The sequence below is a fragment of the Elephantulus edwardii genome, unplaced genomic scaffold (genome assembly GCF_000299155.1).
Source record: "Elephantulus edwardii isolate Elephantulus edwardi_28Jun2011 unplaced genomic scaffold, EleEdw1.0 scaffold00279, whole genome shotgun sequence".
In the NCBI taxonomy this organism is placed as follows: domain Eukaryota; kingdom Metazoa; phylum Chordata; class Mammalia; order Macroscelidea; family Macroscelididae; genus Elephantulus; species Elephantulus edwardii.
The window spans coordinates 3,034,914-3,051,597 of record NW_006400029.1 but is presented as its reverse complement, the minus strand read 5'-3'; the positions used below and the strand labels follow the sequence as shown (position 1 = coordinate 3,051,597).

At 39.3% G+C, this 16,684-nt stretch overlaps 1 protein-coding gene across 1 annotated transcript in view; it reads left to right on the top strand.

The window, feature by feature from the left end:
• BAG4 (BCL2-associated athanogene 4) overlaps positions 1–16,684 on the top strand; it is a 56,783-nt gene that overhangs the window by 19,080 nt on the left and 21,019 nt on the right. Inside the window, exon 2 of the mRNA XM_006900309.1 lies at positions 8,859–8,966. Within this exon, the coding sequence (XP_006900371.1) occupies positions 8,859–8,966 (108 nt within the window). The remainder of the gene's footprint in view (positions 1–8,858; positions 8,967–16,684) is intronic.

The window sequence follows — 16,684 nt, the reverse complement described above, 5'->3', positions numbered from 1 at the left end:
ATGCAGGAGGGGAAGACCCTCTATGAGATGGATTGATTCGGTGACTGGGGTAATCGGGATGGGTGTGTCAGAGGCAGTGCGGTTGGCGCAGGATAGAACAGGGTTTAGGGCTGTTGTGCATAGGGTCGCTATGAGTCGGAAATGACTCGACGGCACATAACAACAACAACAACAACTGTCTTTTGAAATCATCAGTTCTCTTATTTGAGCTTTCACTTCTTGTTTTGACTTCTCTATGTTCTAGTGCAGTTTTCAGGGTCCTTTCTGAAATCCATTTATCAGTCCCACTGACTCTGATAAACTTAGTCCCGTTGCCCCAGTTACTGTATCAAACCATCTCATCTAGGGTCTTCCTCTCTTGCACTGTCCCTCTACCCTTCCAAGCATGATGTCCTTCTCCAAGGATCGATCCATCCTGGCCACATGCCCAAAGTATGTGAGACGGAGCTTCAAAATCCTAGCCTCCAAGGAGAAACTTGGTTTCACGCTCTCCAAGACAGACCTATTTGTTTTCTAGGTGGTCCCTGGTACGTTCAAAACTCTTTTCCAGCACCACAACTCAAAGGCATCAATTCTTCTTCTGTTGTCCTTAGTCATTGTCCAGCTCTCTGATGCATAGCAAGCAAGTAATTGTGAAGACCATGGACTGGATCAGGTGTACCTTAGTCTCTAGACTGACATCATTGCTGCTTAGTACTCTGGAGGGGCCCTTGACAGCAGATTTTTCCAGTGTAATTGGTCTTTTGATTTGTTGGACTGCCAAGAGTGTTTATTGTGGAGCTGAGCAAGCTATAATTGGTAACAACCTCAATCTCTTCTTCATCTATCATGGTGCTGTCAATTGGCCCAGTGGTGAGTATCTTTGTCTTCTTGATGTTGAACTTCAATCCACATTGTAGCTCACAGTCCTTGACCTTTTGCAGCAAGCACTTCAGGTCCTCCTCAGTTTCAGCAATCAAGGTTGTACCATCTGCATAGAGTGAGTATGTTGTTACGCAGTTGATGTCTTCCTCCAATCCTGATGCCACATTCCTCCTCATAAAGCTCATCCTCCTGAGTGATGTGTTCTGCATATTAACTGAAAAGGTTGGAAACAGGATGCATTTTTGATGCACTCTTTTCCTGATTTTGAACCATGAGTGTTTCCTTGCTCTGTTCTGAGGATGGCTTCCTGGTCCAAGTATGGGTTTCACATGAGCACAATCAAGTTTTCTGGGATTCCCAGTTATTTTTATTTATTATTAGGGGCTGTCAAATCAGCTATAACTCATAACAACTCCTTGAATAACAGAACAAGACCTTACCCTGTCCTGCGCCACCCTTAGGTCTTCACTATTCAAGTCCGTGGTTACAGTCACTGTGTCAATCCATCTCCTTGTAGACCTTCTTCCCTTTTGCTTACCCTCTGTCTTTCCCAGAACGATGTCTTTTTCTAAGGACTGGCCCCTTCTCACATCATGCCAAAAGTCTCTAAGATGAAGTTCACCCTCTTTGCCTCTGACAAGCACTTGAATGTACTTCCTCCAAGATAGATTTGTTTGTTCTTTTTGCAGTTTATGGATATTTTATACTTTTCTCCAGTACCGCAACTCAAAGGTATAGATTCTTTTTCTGTCATCCTTATTTATTGTCCAGTTTTCAGATTCATAAAGCAATTGAAGAGATCATGGCTTGGACCAGGTATACATTAAACTTTAAACTGACATCATTGATTTTTAGCATTTTTGAAGAGGTTCTTGATGACAGATTTTCCCATTGCAACACATCTTTTACCATAAGTATTGATTGTGAATCTTGGACAAGTGTGATTGTTTCTCAGTCTGTCATGATGTTTCCTACTGGTCCGGTGGTGAATATTTTAGTTTTCTTGATGTTGCAATGTAAAACTTTTTTTTTTTTTTACCACTTATCTTTCCTTTTATACAATAATGGTTTTATACAGTATTTGTCCTTATGGGTCTAAATTAGTTTACTTAGCATAATGTTCTCTAGTTCCTCCCAAATTACGTAGTACTTTTAGAAATCATTGCTCCTACATGCTGTATAGTATTCTGTCATGTGAATGTACCATAATTTCTCCATTCTATTTGGGCTGTTACCATATTCTTGTGATGGTAATTAATGCTGCTGTGAACATTGGTGTACAAATCTCCATTTGTGTCTCATTCCTAATTTTCTCAGGGTATTCTCCAAGCGGTCCTTGGAGAGGGACATCATGCTTGGTAGGGTGGAGGGACATTGCAGGAGGGGAAGCCCTCTATGAGGTGGATTCAGTGACTGGGGTAATCGGGATGGGTGTATCGGAGACAGTGCGATTGGCACAGGACAGAGCAGCGTTTAGGGCTGTTGTACATAGGGTCGCTATGAGTCACAAGCGACTCGACGGCAACATAACAACAACAACAACAACAACTCCAAGCAATGGAATAGCTTGGTCACAGGAAATTTCTTTGTTCAGCTTTTGTTAATATTGAACATATGATCTATGTTCACTCAGCCTTCCAGAGTGCTTGTATTCCTAGTAATGGAATTGCTGGGTCAAATGGTATTTCTATTTCCAACTTTTTGAGAAAGTGTCATATTGCCTTCCACGGTGGTTGCATCATTTTACACCCCCACCAGCAGTGAATAAGGGTTCCAACCTCCACAGCCTCGCCAGCATTTGTTGTTTGGTGCTCTGTTGAACTTAGCTATTGTTACTGGGATGAGATTATATCTCACAGTTGTTTTACCATTGGTTTTTGATCATTAGTTCTTGATCCTGAGATGATTCAGTGTGGACAAGTTCTTTTTGGTATATTGACTCTTGTATTTTTTTCCATCTTCCTTTGATGGTTCCTGCATTTTTCAGTATATTGCCCTTAGAATTCTTAAGTATTACAACTCAAAGCTTGAATTTGTTCTTCAGTTCTTTCAATATAAGAAATTCTGAATGTGTCATTCCATTTTGTTTTTTCTAGCTTCAGCTTTTTGCATATTTCTTTATAATAATTTGTTTAGTCTTTTGGAGATGCCCTTTGAAATCTTCTAGTCAGTTCTCTTATTTTAGCATTTCTTCTCTTTGTTTTGGCTTCTTTATGTTGTAGGGTCTTGTCTAATTTTAGTATATTTGCTGCCAAAGTGAGCCCTCAGTCCCTTCTGATATCTTATTTGGGTTTCTCCCCCGCCTTCCTTTTCTGTCTTTGTAATGACTTTTTACATTCTTGATGTTCTTGATATCATGCCACAATTTGTCTTCAGTCAATACTGTTCAGTACATCAGCTCTGTAGAAATGGTTTCTAATTCATTTGGGATAGACTCCAGGTCATATTTTGCCTCCTGTAGACTTATTTTAATTTTCCTCATCTTCATTTGAATTTATGTATGGGTAACAGTGAACCCATCTCCTTAATTTGACTGTTGACACTGATAATGATATTTGCCTTAATTGACTGCTTAGCATGATTTAGATGTTTCATTAGTCTGCTGAAAATAAATGTTCTCAGTCTATGCAGTATACTTCTTTATTTTAAACTAAATAGCCATATAATAATAATAATAAATAATAAATAATAACGACTCAGTACGAATAAACTTATTTTACTTCTTTTTTTAAAAATTTTATACTAGTTTATCCAAAAACGACCGGAACAGCACATCAGCAGAGAACTGCCAGAAGTCCAGGCTGGGTTTAGAAGGGGTCGTGGTACTAGGGATCTGATGTTAGATGGATCTTAGCTGAAAGCACAGAATACCAGAAGAATGTCTATCTGTGTTTCATTGATTAGGCAAAGGCATTTGACTGTGTGGATCATAACAAACTGTGGCTGACTCTGAGAAGAATGGGAATTCCAGAACATTTAATCGTGCTAATGCGAAACCTATCGAAACCTATCCTTGGACCAAGAGGCAGTCGTCAGAACAGAGCAGGGTAACAGAGCAGTGTTCGCCAGGGATGTGTCCTATCTCCATACCTTTTCAACCTGTATGCAGAGCAGATTATCCGGGAGGCTGGGCTTTGTGAGGAGAAGTGTGGCGTCAGGATTGGTAGAAGATCTATTAAGAATCTGCGTTATGCAGATGTCACAACCCTGCTTGCTGAAACTGAGGAGGACCTCATGCACTTGGTACAGAGGGTGAAAGACTGCAGCCTTCAGTATGGACTGAGGCTCAATGTCAAGAAGACAAAGATTCTCAACACTGGACCAACTGGCAGCATCAGGATGGATAGCGAAGAGATTGAGATTGTTCACAGCTTCAGTTTGCTCGGCTCCATGGTCAACACTCTTGGCACCAGTAGCTAGGAAATAAACGTTTTGTAATGGGAAAGTCTGTTGTTAGGGACTTCCCCAAAGTACTCAAGAGCATCGGTATGTCTCTGGAGACTAAGGTCCGTCTGATACAGGCCATGGTCTTTGCAATCACTTGTTGTGCATCAGAGAGTTGGACAATGACTAGGGAGGATAGAAGGAGAATTGATGCCTTTGAGCTGTGGTGCTGGAGAAGAGTACTGAATGTACCATGGACTGCCAAGAAAACAAACAGATTCATCCTAGAGAGGGTTAAACCAAGCTACTCCTTGGAGGCAAGGATTCTGGGGCTTTGTCTGACATACTTTGGACATGTTGTAAGGAGGGACAGGTCCTTGGAGAGGGACATCATGCTTGGGAGGGTGGAGGGTCATCGCAGGAGGGGACGACCCTCTATGAGGTGGATTGATTCAGTGACTGGGGTAATCGGGATGGGTGTGTCAGAGGCAGTGTGATTGGCACAAGATAGAGCAGGGTTTAGGGCTGTTGTACCTAGGGTCGCTATACGGCACATAACAACAAAAACAACATTTACAAAATCTGAATACAACTCTTGCCCTTGAATCAGTTCCAATTTATGGTGGCTCCATGTGTTACACAGTTGAACTGTTGCGACAGATGTTCTTCGGTCTAATCTACAATGAAGCAGACACTAGGCATTTCTTCTGAGGAACTACTGGGCAAGTTTCAACTGTCACCTTCAGGTTAATAGTTGAGAGCAAATGATTTGTACCACCCAAGGACCTAACATAATAATAATGTTTAGAAATGTCTTTAGTAGGCTGTTCGCCCTGTCCCTGTTGCTATTATTCCACCAGGAATATTGTTCATTTCCTATTCTTTAAATTCTTGAGCTTGAACTTGTTTCCCTCAGTAAGAGAACTCATTTTTTTTGTTTCATTTTTATTTATCTTGATTTCTTTTTAACATTTAAAAAGTTTCCTTTTTAAATTATATAAAATATTTATAATATTTTCAAAGTTAAATAACTGAAATAGTTTATCCTTAGGGAAGTTTATGTTAAACAGTGTTGTTTTGATTTTTCTCTATATTATAGAATACTCTGGTTTCTGTTCAGATTTTACAAATCTTTTACCTTTTGAACTTTATATTATGGAAAGTTTCAAATACAGGTGATTAAGTATATATATTCAACAAGATTAACAAGTATTAGTAGTCAGCTTAAAAATTACCTGTGTATTGATAATTTTGTTTCATATATATTCCTAATCATTCAACACTAGTTGTAACACTACGGTTCAAAGTTTGTGTTTAATATTTGGTTTGAGTAGGGAGTTCGAGAAGAGTATTAAATATACCATGAACTACCAGAAGAACAAACATGTTCATCTTGGACAGGGTGAAACCAGGCTGCTCCCTGGAGGCAGGCATTCTGAGGCTTTGTCTGATACACCTTGGACATGTTTTAAGGAGGACCAGTCCTTGAAGAGGGACATCATGCTTGGGAGGGCGCAGGAGAGGAAGACCCTTGATGAGATTGTTCTAGAGAGTGAAGATATGAACATATTAAGGAACCTATTATAAGCGGATTCAGAAGTCATAGTGGTGCAGTGGTGAAGCAAAAGATCAGTGTTTCTAACTCTGTAGCCACTGTGTGAACTGAGTGCCTACTTGTACAGTTTCGGAAACCTACTGGAGGATCTGATTCTGTGGCAATGGGAAGGAGAGGACAGAGAGAGAGAAAGGGCAGGGTGTGGTGAGGTGGAGAAAGCGGCTCATGTGCAAGTTTAAGTTGAAGCTCAGAATTATGAAAAGAGGTCAAGGAAAGTAAAAATACAATCTTAAGCATATCCTAACTGAATTTAGAGACTCTCTCTTAACAGATTTGATTAACTGAATGATAATGGTAAAATAGAGGGTGGGTGCATAAAAGGAAGACCCTCAATTTAATTTACTGACAAAGCAAGTACAGCAGTGGCCTCAAACATAGCAAAAATTGTGAGAAACTCAATGGCACTTAGTAACAGCAGATGTGGGTCAGTGGATAATTGTATTTAAACTGGGTTAGGTATTTCCAGGATGAGCATATCTGAGGGAAAGAGTGGCAAGGGATTAACCATGTGGAAAACTGAGTAAGAAAGGAGGTGAGGATATGGACTGAGGGTTGGAATTGGTGTTGTTGTTATGTCCTTTCAAGTTGACTATGACTCTTACTGATCTTGTGAACAACAGATCAAAACCTTACTGCACAATCCTCAAGATCTCAGTCAGATATGCTCAAGTCCATTGTTACGGTCTGTGTCAGTCCATCCAAAAGAGGGTCTTCCTCTCTTCCTCTGACCCTCTACCTTTCCCAGCATGGTATCTTTTCCCAAAGATCAGTCCCTCCTTACTACATGCCAAAAGTATGTGAGAAGAAATTTTACCATCCTTGCCTCCAAGGAGCACCCTGGTTGGCACTTTTTCTAAGACATCTGTACTTCATCTTAATTTTGGTAGAGAAATATGTCAGCTTTCTCTCATTGCCTGATCTTGTATCATCCTCATGATCTCTGCTTAACTTAAACCTACTGTAGTAGTCATTGTGTCAGTCTGTCTCTTTGGGGATTTTCTTCTCTTTTTCTGACTCTCTGCCTTCCAAAGTATGATGTCCTTTTCCAAGGATAGTCTTCCTGACAACGTCCCTAGGTATGTCTCACAGTCTTTGCTTCCAAAGAGCACTCTAGCTGCTTTTCTTCACAAAACACCTTTCTTTCCTTTTTTTTTTGCCAGCCCCTAGTATATTCAGTCTGTGGAATCAGAGAAACTCAGTATCAGCAGTCAAAACCCAAAACCAAAAACATGTTCTGACTTTGGAATAGACTATCAATTGCTTATGTGCAAGTTCAAATCGGAGTGGAAGGAAATGAAACCTAGTCCACAAGAACCAAAATACAACTTTGAGTCTGTCCCACTGGAATTTAAAAATCATCTCTAGAATAGGTTTGAGGCATTGAACACTGATGATTGAAGACCAGATGAATTGTGGGATGACATCAAGGATATCGTCCATGAAGAGAACAAAAGGAGTTACAAAAACAGAGAAGACCAAAACGGATGTCAGAAGAGACTGAAAATTGCGCTAGAGTGTCAAGAAACCAAAATAAAGGGAAGAGACTTTGAAGTACAAGAGCTGAACAGAAGATTTCAAAGGGCACCTTGAGAAGACAAAGCAAAGTATTAGAATGAAATGTACAGTGAGCTAGAGTTGGAGAGAGTTCTTTCATACCGAAAGAACTGAAATACAAACTAAAGCTCAAGTTGCAATACAAAGAGATGCTATAGGCAAAATCTTGAATGGCCCAGGAGGCATCAGAAGAAGGGGCAGGGAAGACCTGGAATCACTGTACAAAAAAAAAAGAAGTGGTTTGCACATATTTCAGGAAACCTAAGAGACAGAGCCAATGGTGATGAAGAATACATTCAAGCTGCATTGAAGGCATTGGCAAAAACTAAGGCCCCAAGAATTGATGGGATATCCACCAATTGACATGTTCCAAATAACAGATGCCACCCCGAACATGTTCATAAGTCTGTGCCAGGAAATTTGGAAGACAGCTTAGCCAACTGACTGGAAGAGACCCATATTTGTTCTCATTGCCAAGAAAGGTGATCTAATAGAATGTGGAAATTAATGAAGAGGCAGAATCATTATGTATGGTGAAGAGATTGAGATTATTAACAGTTTTAGTTTGCTTGGCTCCACAGTCAACACTCTTGGCACCAGCAGCCAGGAAATCAAGAGACAAATTGCATTGCAAAAGTCGGCTGTCAGGGACCTCTCCAGAGTACTGAAGAACAATGATGTCAGTCTGAAGACTAAGGTGCTTTTGATCCAGGCCCTAATCTTTGCAATTGCTTGCTATCTGTCAGAGAGCTGGACAATGACTAGGGATGATAGAAAGAAAATTGATGCCTTTGAGCTATGGTGCTGGAGAAAAGTGTTGAATATACCATGGACTGCAAGGAGAACAAACAGGTTCATCCTGGAGAAGGTGAAACCAGGCTGTTCCATGGAGGTAAAGATTCTGAAGCTTTGTTTGACATACTTTGGACATGTTATAAGGAGGGACTGATCCTTGGAGAGGGACAGTGGTCCTTGGAGGTTGGAGGAACAGTGCAAGAGAGGGGGACCCTCAATGAAATGGATTGATTCAGTGACTGGGGTAATGGAGGTAGTTGTGTCAGAAACAATAAGGTTGGTACAGGATAGAGCAGGGTTTAGGGTTCTCATACATAGGGTCTCTGTGAGTCGCAACCAATTCAACGGTAAAGAACAATAACAATCAACCATTAATATCACTTCCTAGCATGGGTTCCAGCTTTTACATGTTTTGCTCTATATCATATGGTAGCATTGGATTAATATATACAAACAGGCTTTTATTCGTTAATCATTGCTTTACTCAAGACATGATTTACCATGCTTTATTTGTATCCATTTAATAATGAGTGGGTTTATATTGGAAGTTCTATTGCTTTTATCAACCTTAACATGCCTCTTTCAACATATCTGAATCCTATAAAAGCACTATTAAAAGTGAACCCATTTCTCTTTTTTTCTACAGGAGCAGCCACCATATCCTAGCTACAATTCTAACTACTGGAATTCTCCTGCCCGAGCTAGAGCTCCTTACCCGAGTACATATCCTGTGAGACCAGAATTGCAAGGCCAGGTATGGTCTAAAATTCACAGAGACTTTCTGCTATTTTTCTTAATGAAGCCGTTTGTTTCTTTTCAGAACCTGTGAAGATTTTATAAAAGTGGGCTAAAGGTTATTTTTGTTTTAACAGAGTCGGCTGAACCATATTTTAATATTTTACCTAAGACATAAGGACATATGTAAGCAAATATTACCTATAGTGAAGATGTTGTTGTTGTTCTGTAGTTAGATCCAACTCATAGCTGAGGCTCAGGTGCATTTTTAGAGGCTGTAAATCAAATAGGAGGAAATTGCCCTTCTTTCTCCTGTGGAGCAACAGGTCAGTTCAAACCACATGATTTTAGGTTGGCAACACAATTCCTTAATACTAGATCGCCAGAGCTCCCTAATAACAAAGATGGTGGGAGGCATAATGGATTAGTTCAGGATCTAAGAATAACAGACAAAATACAGTTACTTATTCAAAAGTAAAACATCTTCATATGACAAATATTTAATTTTATGTATTTCAGGCATGCAAAAGAATAGAAAATACATAGTTTTATATTTATCGTGTACTTTAATGTTTGCCACATCTGTTTCAGATATTTTAAAAACTAAGTAAATACAACAGAAGCTCCACAGAATACTTTTCTTTCTTGAAGTTTTATTATTCCCGGTCTTTCTTATCACTTTGCAAATTACCTATGTAGTCATACATTTTCTACTTTTTAACCTATTTTTTAACTTGATATGTGAATTTTCATACTACTGATATTTTTCTGAAGTATCCCTCTTCTGTTCAACAAAGTTTTCACTTTTTCATTTTAAATAAGACAAAAATTTTCCTGGGATAGAAAATTGTTGGCTTTTGGTGTACATGTCTGTCTTGATATTTTACTACTTCTATCTCAGAAAAACACGTGTTTAGTTTTAATTAACAGCACTCACATTTCCTGATTTTGACATATACACTATAGCTCCAGTAATTAAAATAGCTTATGTCTAAAGTGGGTGAAATGGGACATAGGAGCACAAGGCCATGAGCGTCGCTCTGCAGAAAGCATATCAAGAGTCTATAGCGCAGGCCATCTACCCTCTACAGGATGCCTGTGGAGGCCCACCAGCAGCAAGAGCTTTGCTTATTCGTTGCTCACTCTCAGACTCACAGTACCAACAATGGGGTTTATTGGGGAAGGAAGTTGGAGAGTGGAGGAGGCAGAGAATGTTACCCAAAATAAGTCCAGGTTTTAGCCTAGCAGGTCCAAGGTACTACTCTTCAGTCCAGTCTCCAGTTGCAATTCAGTAAGCAGCTTTTCCTTCCATCATGAAAGGCAAGAACAGCAAAAATTCCCCCTGTGGCCAGCACAAGTGCAAGAAGCCTCACACCTTGCCACACTTTCTCCATAGGAATACCAGTCTCTCCACCACCAAAGTTTTGCTCTCACCAAGGTCTTGCCGCCATAAGCCTTACTCACCTTAAGTCTTGGTTCAAGTCTTTCTCGCCTCAACTCTTGCTGCTACAAATGCACAGTGTGAGAAGCACTCTTTATATTGCTGCTTTACCTGTTTATAGTAGCAACACCATGTTCATTTACAAAACCATGTGTCTGCAGTTAAGGTATTTGGGAGGGGCTAACTAATGACTAAAAAAGCCAACTTTTAGGCTCATATCACAGCCTGGTATTGGTATAGCAATAGACACCTGTTATTATTGTTGTGTACTGTCAAGTCAACCACAACTCATAGATTGATTTTGTAATGCTGAGCCATTCCGGCATTCCTTGAATACATCCTACTTGATCCTAGTATGTAATTTTGTTAATAAGCTGTTGGCTTTATTCGCTTGTATATTGTTGAGAAGGTCTGAATCTATTAATAATATTTTTTGGTGGTACTCTGTATTAGTGCTATTTTGCTTCATAAAATAAACTGAAGACTATTCTCTATCTTTTGACAATGTTCAGAAAATATTGTTGTCAGTTCTTTAAATACCAGAATTCCTGTGAAGCCATCGGGATCAGAACCTTTTTGGTTGTTGGGTGGATTTTGATCACTGATTAAATCTCTTTTCTTGTTATGGGTCTGAGAAGACTTTCTGTTTTCTCTTGGGTCAGTTTGGGTAAGTTTTGAGTTTCTAAGAATTTTTCTATTTGTTTTATGTAAGATTACCACCCAAGTACTCTTCTGGTTATTATTTTTGTGGATTTTCCCCGCCCAGCTTTTCAATTTCAGTCCATTTTAGTACTTTAGTTTACAGTATGTGTTATAACTGCCACATATTTAGATCACATTTCTTTTTACTTATTTATTCAATTAATTAATTCTGCCACTCTTTGCCTTCTTAGTGGAAAAGTTCATGTACATTTACTATAATTACTGATAGGAAGTGACTGACTTCTGCCATCTTATTTGTTTTTGTATGTATGCACCCCAATATTTTGTCTTCTATGACATTTTGCTTTGTGTGCTTTATTGGTTTATTGTAGTGACACCTTTTGCTTCCCTTCTCTTTTCCTTTTTTGAAAAATATATTTTCTTATTAGTTTCCATAACATTTAAGAACTTGTGAACATACCATGGACTGCCAACAAAACAAATAGGTCTGTCTTGGAGAAGGTGAAACCAAGTTTCTCCTTGGAGGCTAGGATTTTGAAGCTCTGTCTCACATACTTTGGGCATGTGACCAGAAGAAACTGGTCCTTGGAGAAGGATATCATACTTGGAAGGGTGGAGAGACAGTGCAGGAGAGGAAGACCCTGGCTGAGATGGATTGATACAGTAACTGGGGCAGTGGGGGTTGTGTGTCTGAATTAGTGGGATTGACTCAGGACAGGGCAGAGTTCAGAGCTACTGTACATAAGGTTGCTATAGGTCATAGGCAACTTGGTGGCACATAAGAGCAACAACAATTTATAACAGGGAGCTTTGGTGGCTTAGTAATAAGGAGTTGCACTGCCAACCTAAATGTCAACTTAAAAGTTCAAATCCAACATCTGTTCTTTGGAGGAAAGATAAGTAATCTCTTCCTATGTAATTTAAAGCCTCTAAAAACTTACTAAAAATACAGCTGTGGGTCATGTCTGACTTGACAGCATATAACAATTTAGAACATTTTAGAATAGGTTGGTACCACCTTAACTTCAATAATATATAACATTCTGTTTCTATACCAGTCTTCTCTCTGTCTTGTTATCATTAATTGTTTATTTTTCATTTTTCTTATAATTTTATCCTTGCTACTTATATATTTGTTATTAAAAATATAAAGGATAAAACATTTAAAGTTACCAAGTGTGAATACCTTCTTTTTCATTTCCATATCCTTATATTTACATGTCCATGCATTTATTGTATGTCACAGTTTGGATTTTGCATTCCAAAAAATGTATCCCCTTGGCTAGACCATGTTATCAGTGGTTTGGCAGTTATGCAATTATGCAGTCATCTCCCATGATAAGATTTAGTGGGATCAGGGGGAGGGGAGAGGGGAAAAAATGTGCAACAATGAAAAAAAATGAAAACATTTCCAATGTTATTAAAAACGTGATTTGATAGAATCAAGAATTCATTTGTAAAGGGTTTAAAAGGAGGCACACAAGCTTACTCAAGTCATAATCCTGATTCTTTATAAGGGGAATTTTTCTGGGGCATGACTAGTATGAGTTATCATATAAAAGTAGAAACTACCCAGCAGAGAATAGAGACCTCTAAGGACCAAGAAGAGCTAGGAGAGGAATTTGCCCTTTGGACCTCAAGTTCCTTGTGCAGAGAAACTCCTACACCCAGGGGGAAATTGATGACTTTCCCCAGCATTAACAGAGGAAACTCTGCTGTATCTAGACCCTTAATTTTGCATTCATACTTTCTAAACTATGAGAGAATAAATTTCTTATTGAACTCATCGTTTTGTGGTATTTCAGTTACAGCAATACTAAATAACTAAGGCATTAAGAATCTTTCTTTTTATATATAGCTTTGAATTACTTTCTAGTGTTTTCTCTCCCATCACTAGAACTTCCATTAGTATTTTTTAACAGTATGGTCTGGCAGATATGAACTGTCTCAAACACTATTTTTCTGGAATAGTATTAATCTTCTCACCTTTATTCTGGAAGGACAGTTTTGGTGGATATAATATTCTGGTTTGGTTTGTGGGTGTTTCTCCACCCCTAGCACTTTAAATATATCATTCCATTGCCATCTGGCCTCCAGTGTGTTTAAGGAAATATCAACATATAATCCTATCAAAGATCTTGTGTGTCTCTTTATCTCTCATAGCTTTCAGGCTTCTCTCTTTATCTTTAATTTCTTGAGAGTCTCACTTGATTATATTGGTGTAGATTTTTATCTTGCCTAGGGTCCTTTGAACTTTTTGGATTTGTAGATTCATGTCCTTTGTTAGACTGGGGAAATGTTCTGTCTTTCCTTCAAATATCCTTCCTGTCCCTTTCCCCTGACTTATTTCTTTCTGGAATTTACACAAAGCATATATTTGGTCTTTTGTTGTACTGTATTTCTGTTAAACTATGCATAGGCCTTTTGAGGTTCCATTTTTATTGCTTTTCAGCATCTGTAATTTTATCATAACTTCTAATTTACTAAGCCTTTCTTCTGTCTGATTAAATCTATTCATCAATTCTGTGTGTGTTTCTCCTGTCAATTATTGATCTTTTTGATGGCAGTGTCTTTTTTATACTTATTTTGTCTTGCACTGTATTCCTTTTAAAATTTTGTCTATACTTCCTCTTAGTTCTTCAGATGGTTTTTAATGTTATATTATACTCCTCACACCAACACCCCCCCCCCCTTTAAATTATTTGGTCATCCCTCAGTGCCCTTTGACTCCCTCTGTTGTTTGGATAGGTTCATTGTTACTCTGTTCTTGGTTATGATTTGTGATTTTGTTGTTGTTGAGTACTGGAATTTTTGAAGGTGTTAACTTGCTCTGTTTTCTCTAGTTTGTTGCATTTTCCCAACACTATTTTGTGAAACAGTACACCAACAGGGAACTTCCAGAAATTCAAACTGGATTTAGAAGAAGCTATGGAATGAGAGACTGCAGAGCTGATGTCAGAGGGATCTTGACTGAAGGCAGAAAATATTCTAAAGATGTTTACTTGTGTTTTCTTGACTATGCAAAAGCATTTGACTATATGGATCATGACAATTTAATGGAAATCCCAGAACAATTAACGGTGCTTATGCACTAAGAACCAATTGTCTGAATAGAGCAGGGGGACATTGTATGGTTTAAAATCAGGAAAGCTGCACATCAAGGTTGTATCTTTTCTCCTTACCTATTCAATCTGTATGCTGAGCAAACCATTTGAGAAGCTAGACTTATGACATAGAATGTGGCAATAAGATTGGAGATCATCAATAACCTGAATTAGGCAGATGACACAACTTTACTTGCAGAAAGTGAAGAAGACTTGAAACGCACACTGCTGAAGACCAAGAACTATAGCTGTCTAAAGAGGAGAAAATGGGCCATGGGGCACAGGGCTGTGAGCATCTCTCTGAAAGTGCCAGAGGGAGGAAGAATAGCCCCTCACTGCCTCAGAGCAGAAAGCAGATAAAGAGTCCATATAACCCAGCCACATGACGCCTCTATAGCCACACCAACAGCAAAAGGTTTGTTTTTTCATTGATGACTCACAGCCTCACAGCTATGGTACCAATAATGGTGTTTATTAGGGAAGGAAGTTGGAGAGTGAAGGAGGCAAAAAAATCACATAAAACAAGTCAAGGTTTTAGCCCAAGTTCCAAGGTATAATTCCTCTCTTAGTCCAGGCTCTGGTTTCAGTTTAGCAGTCAAATCCAAACCATCCAGCAAGGATTGCCTCAGAGCAGTTAGAAATCAGCGTTTCCTCCAAATATCCAACTAGAACAGCAGAAACCTTTAACTGTGGCCAGCACAAATACAAGAAGCCTCAGGTCATACCTTGCCATAGTTATTCCACAGCAATGTCACAGTCTCTCTATCACCAAAGTCTCACTCTCACCAGGGTCTTACTCCATTCTCCCTCAAGTCTGACTGCCACAAGTCTTGCTCACCTCAAGTCTTGCTGCTCAGTGTAGGAAGTACTCTTTCCCTTATCCTAGTCCCATAGCTGTTAATGATTTGCAAGACCATGTGCATCCAGTTAAAGTAGCTGGGGACTAAAGTGGGCTAAGTGTAATGGCTAAAAAAGCCAACTTTTAGGCTAACACAATAGCCTTCAATATGAATTACACCTCAACATCACAAAAATAAAATTTTTCACCATTGGATCAGTGCAGCATCATGATGAATACAGAAAAGACAGACACTGTTAACCATTTCATTCGTCTTCACAATCAACACCCTTGGTAGCAGTGCTCAGGATATCAAAAGACAAGTTGCATAGGAAAAATTTACTGTGAAGGACTTCTTTAAAGTGCTAAAGAGCAAAGATATCAGTTTAAAGATTAAGGTGGACCTGACCCAAGCCATGATCTTTTCATTTGTTGAGTATGCACCTGAAAGTTGGACCATAAATAAGGAAAACGTCAATGCCTTTTGAATTGTGGTATTGGATAAGAATACTAAAGATGCACTGTTTTCAAAAAAACCAATCAAATTTGGCTTGGAGGAAGTTCAGTTTCAAATACATGTTGTCAAGAGGAGACAGTCCTTGGAAAAAAGGCATCAGAATGGGAAAAGCAGTGGGGTCAGCAAAAGAGAAGAATTGTCACAATGATTATAACAGTGGGCTTAATCATGAGGACAACTCAGGAAAGAGGAAGGTATTGAGTTGTGCAGGAGTTTCTGTGAGTTGCAGTTGACTCGACCAAACCTAACTATATTGGCTGGGTTGAGCCATTGGCTTTTGCTTGTAATTCCTTTCTTGTCATAACTCCCCTCCTCTGGTTTAACTGCTATTTACCATTTCCAAAAGTTGATTTTTACTTTTAATCTCTCCCAGACAGACCTCTACACTGTGGTCAGTCTGTTGAATAGCAGGCACCACCAAGATAGGATGTAGTTGTTAGCTGTCTTCAAGTAACTGACCTTTCCTAGTCCAGTCACAATCCCTGCCTCACGTAAGCCCATAATTACAGCCACTGTGTCACTCCATCTCATTGAGGGTGTTTCTCTCCTTCAGTGGCCTACTTTTCCAAGCATAATATATTTTTCCAAGGGCTGGCTTTTTCGAGTAACATGCCTCAAGTATATGAGACAAAGCTTTTGTTTCTAAGGAGTATTTGACAAAACAGATAAAGCACGAAGGGTGAATTAATGAATCTTCCCACCAGGGGGCACAGTCCTGCTCCTCCACACTGGTTACTGCTTCCTTCCCGCTTTTATTTCTGCTTGTCATGGTTTTGGTTGGAAAATCCACACCCAGCAAGCTCCTTCCAGATCTGAGTGTTGCATTTTGGTTTCTGCCCCTGTTTGTAGGGGCTGTTTACGTCTGAGCTGGCATTCAGGGGAACCACAGTCAGGGTTTCCTTTGTTTCAGGCAGGAGGGGGGCTAGTGCTCCACAGAGTACCTCAGGAAAACATAAAATTGATTTCAAAGCTCCAGTAGCCCTGAGGGGGTTAAGATAGTAGCTTTAACTTATATGACCCTCCTCCTGTCTTCACTGCCAGGAACTTATTGGCTAGAGGAAAGGTTGTTGTTGGTAGGTACTGTTAAGTTGAGTACAACTCGTAGGGACCTTATAAACAACAGACCTGAACCCTGCCCTATGCTGTGTTACTTTAATTATCTCTGTTTTTTTTT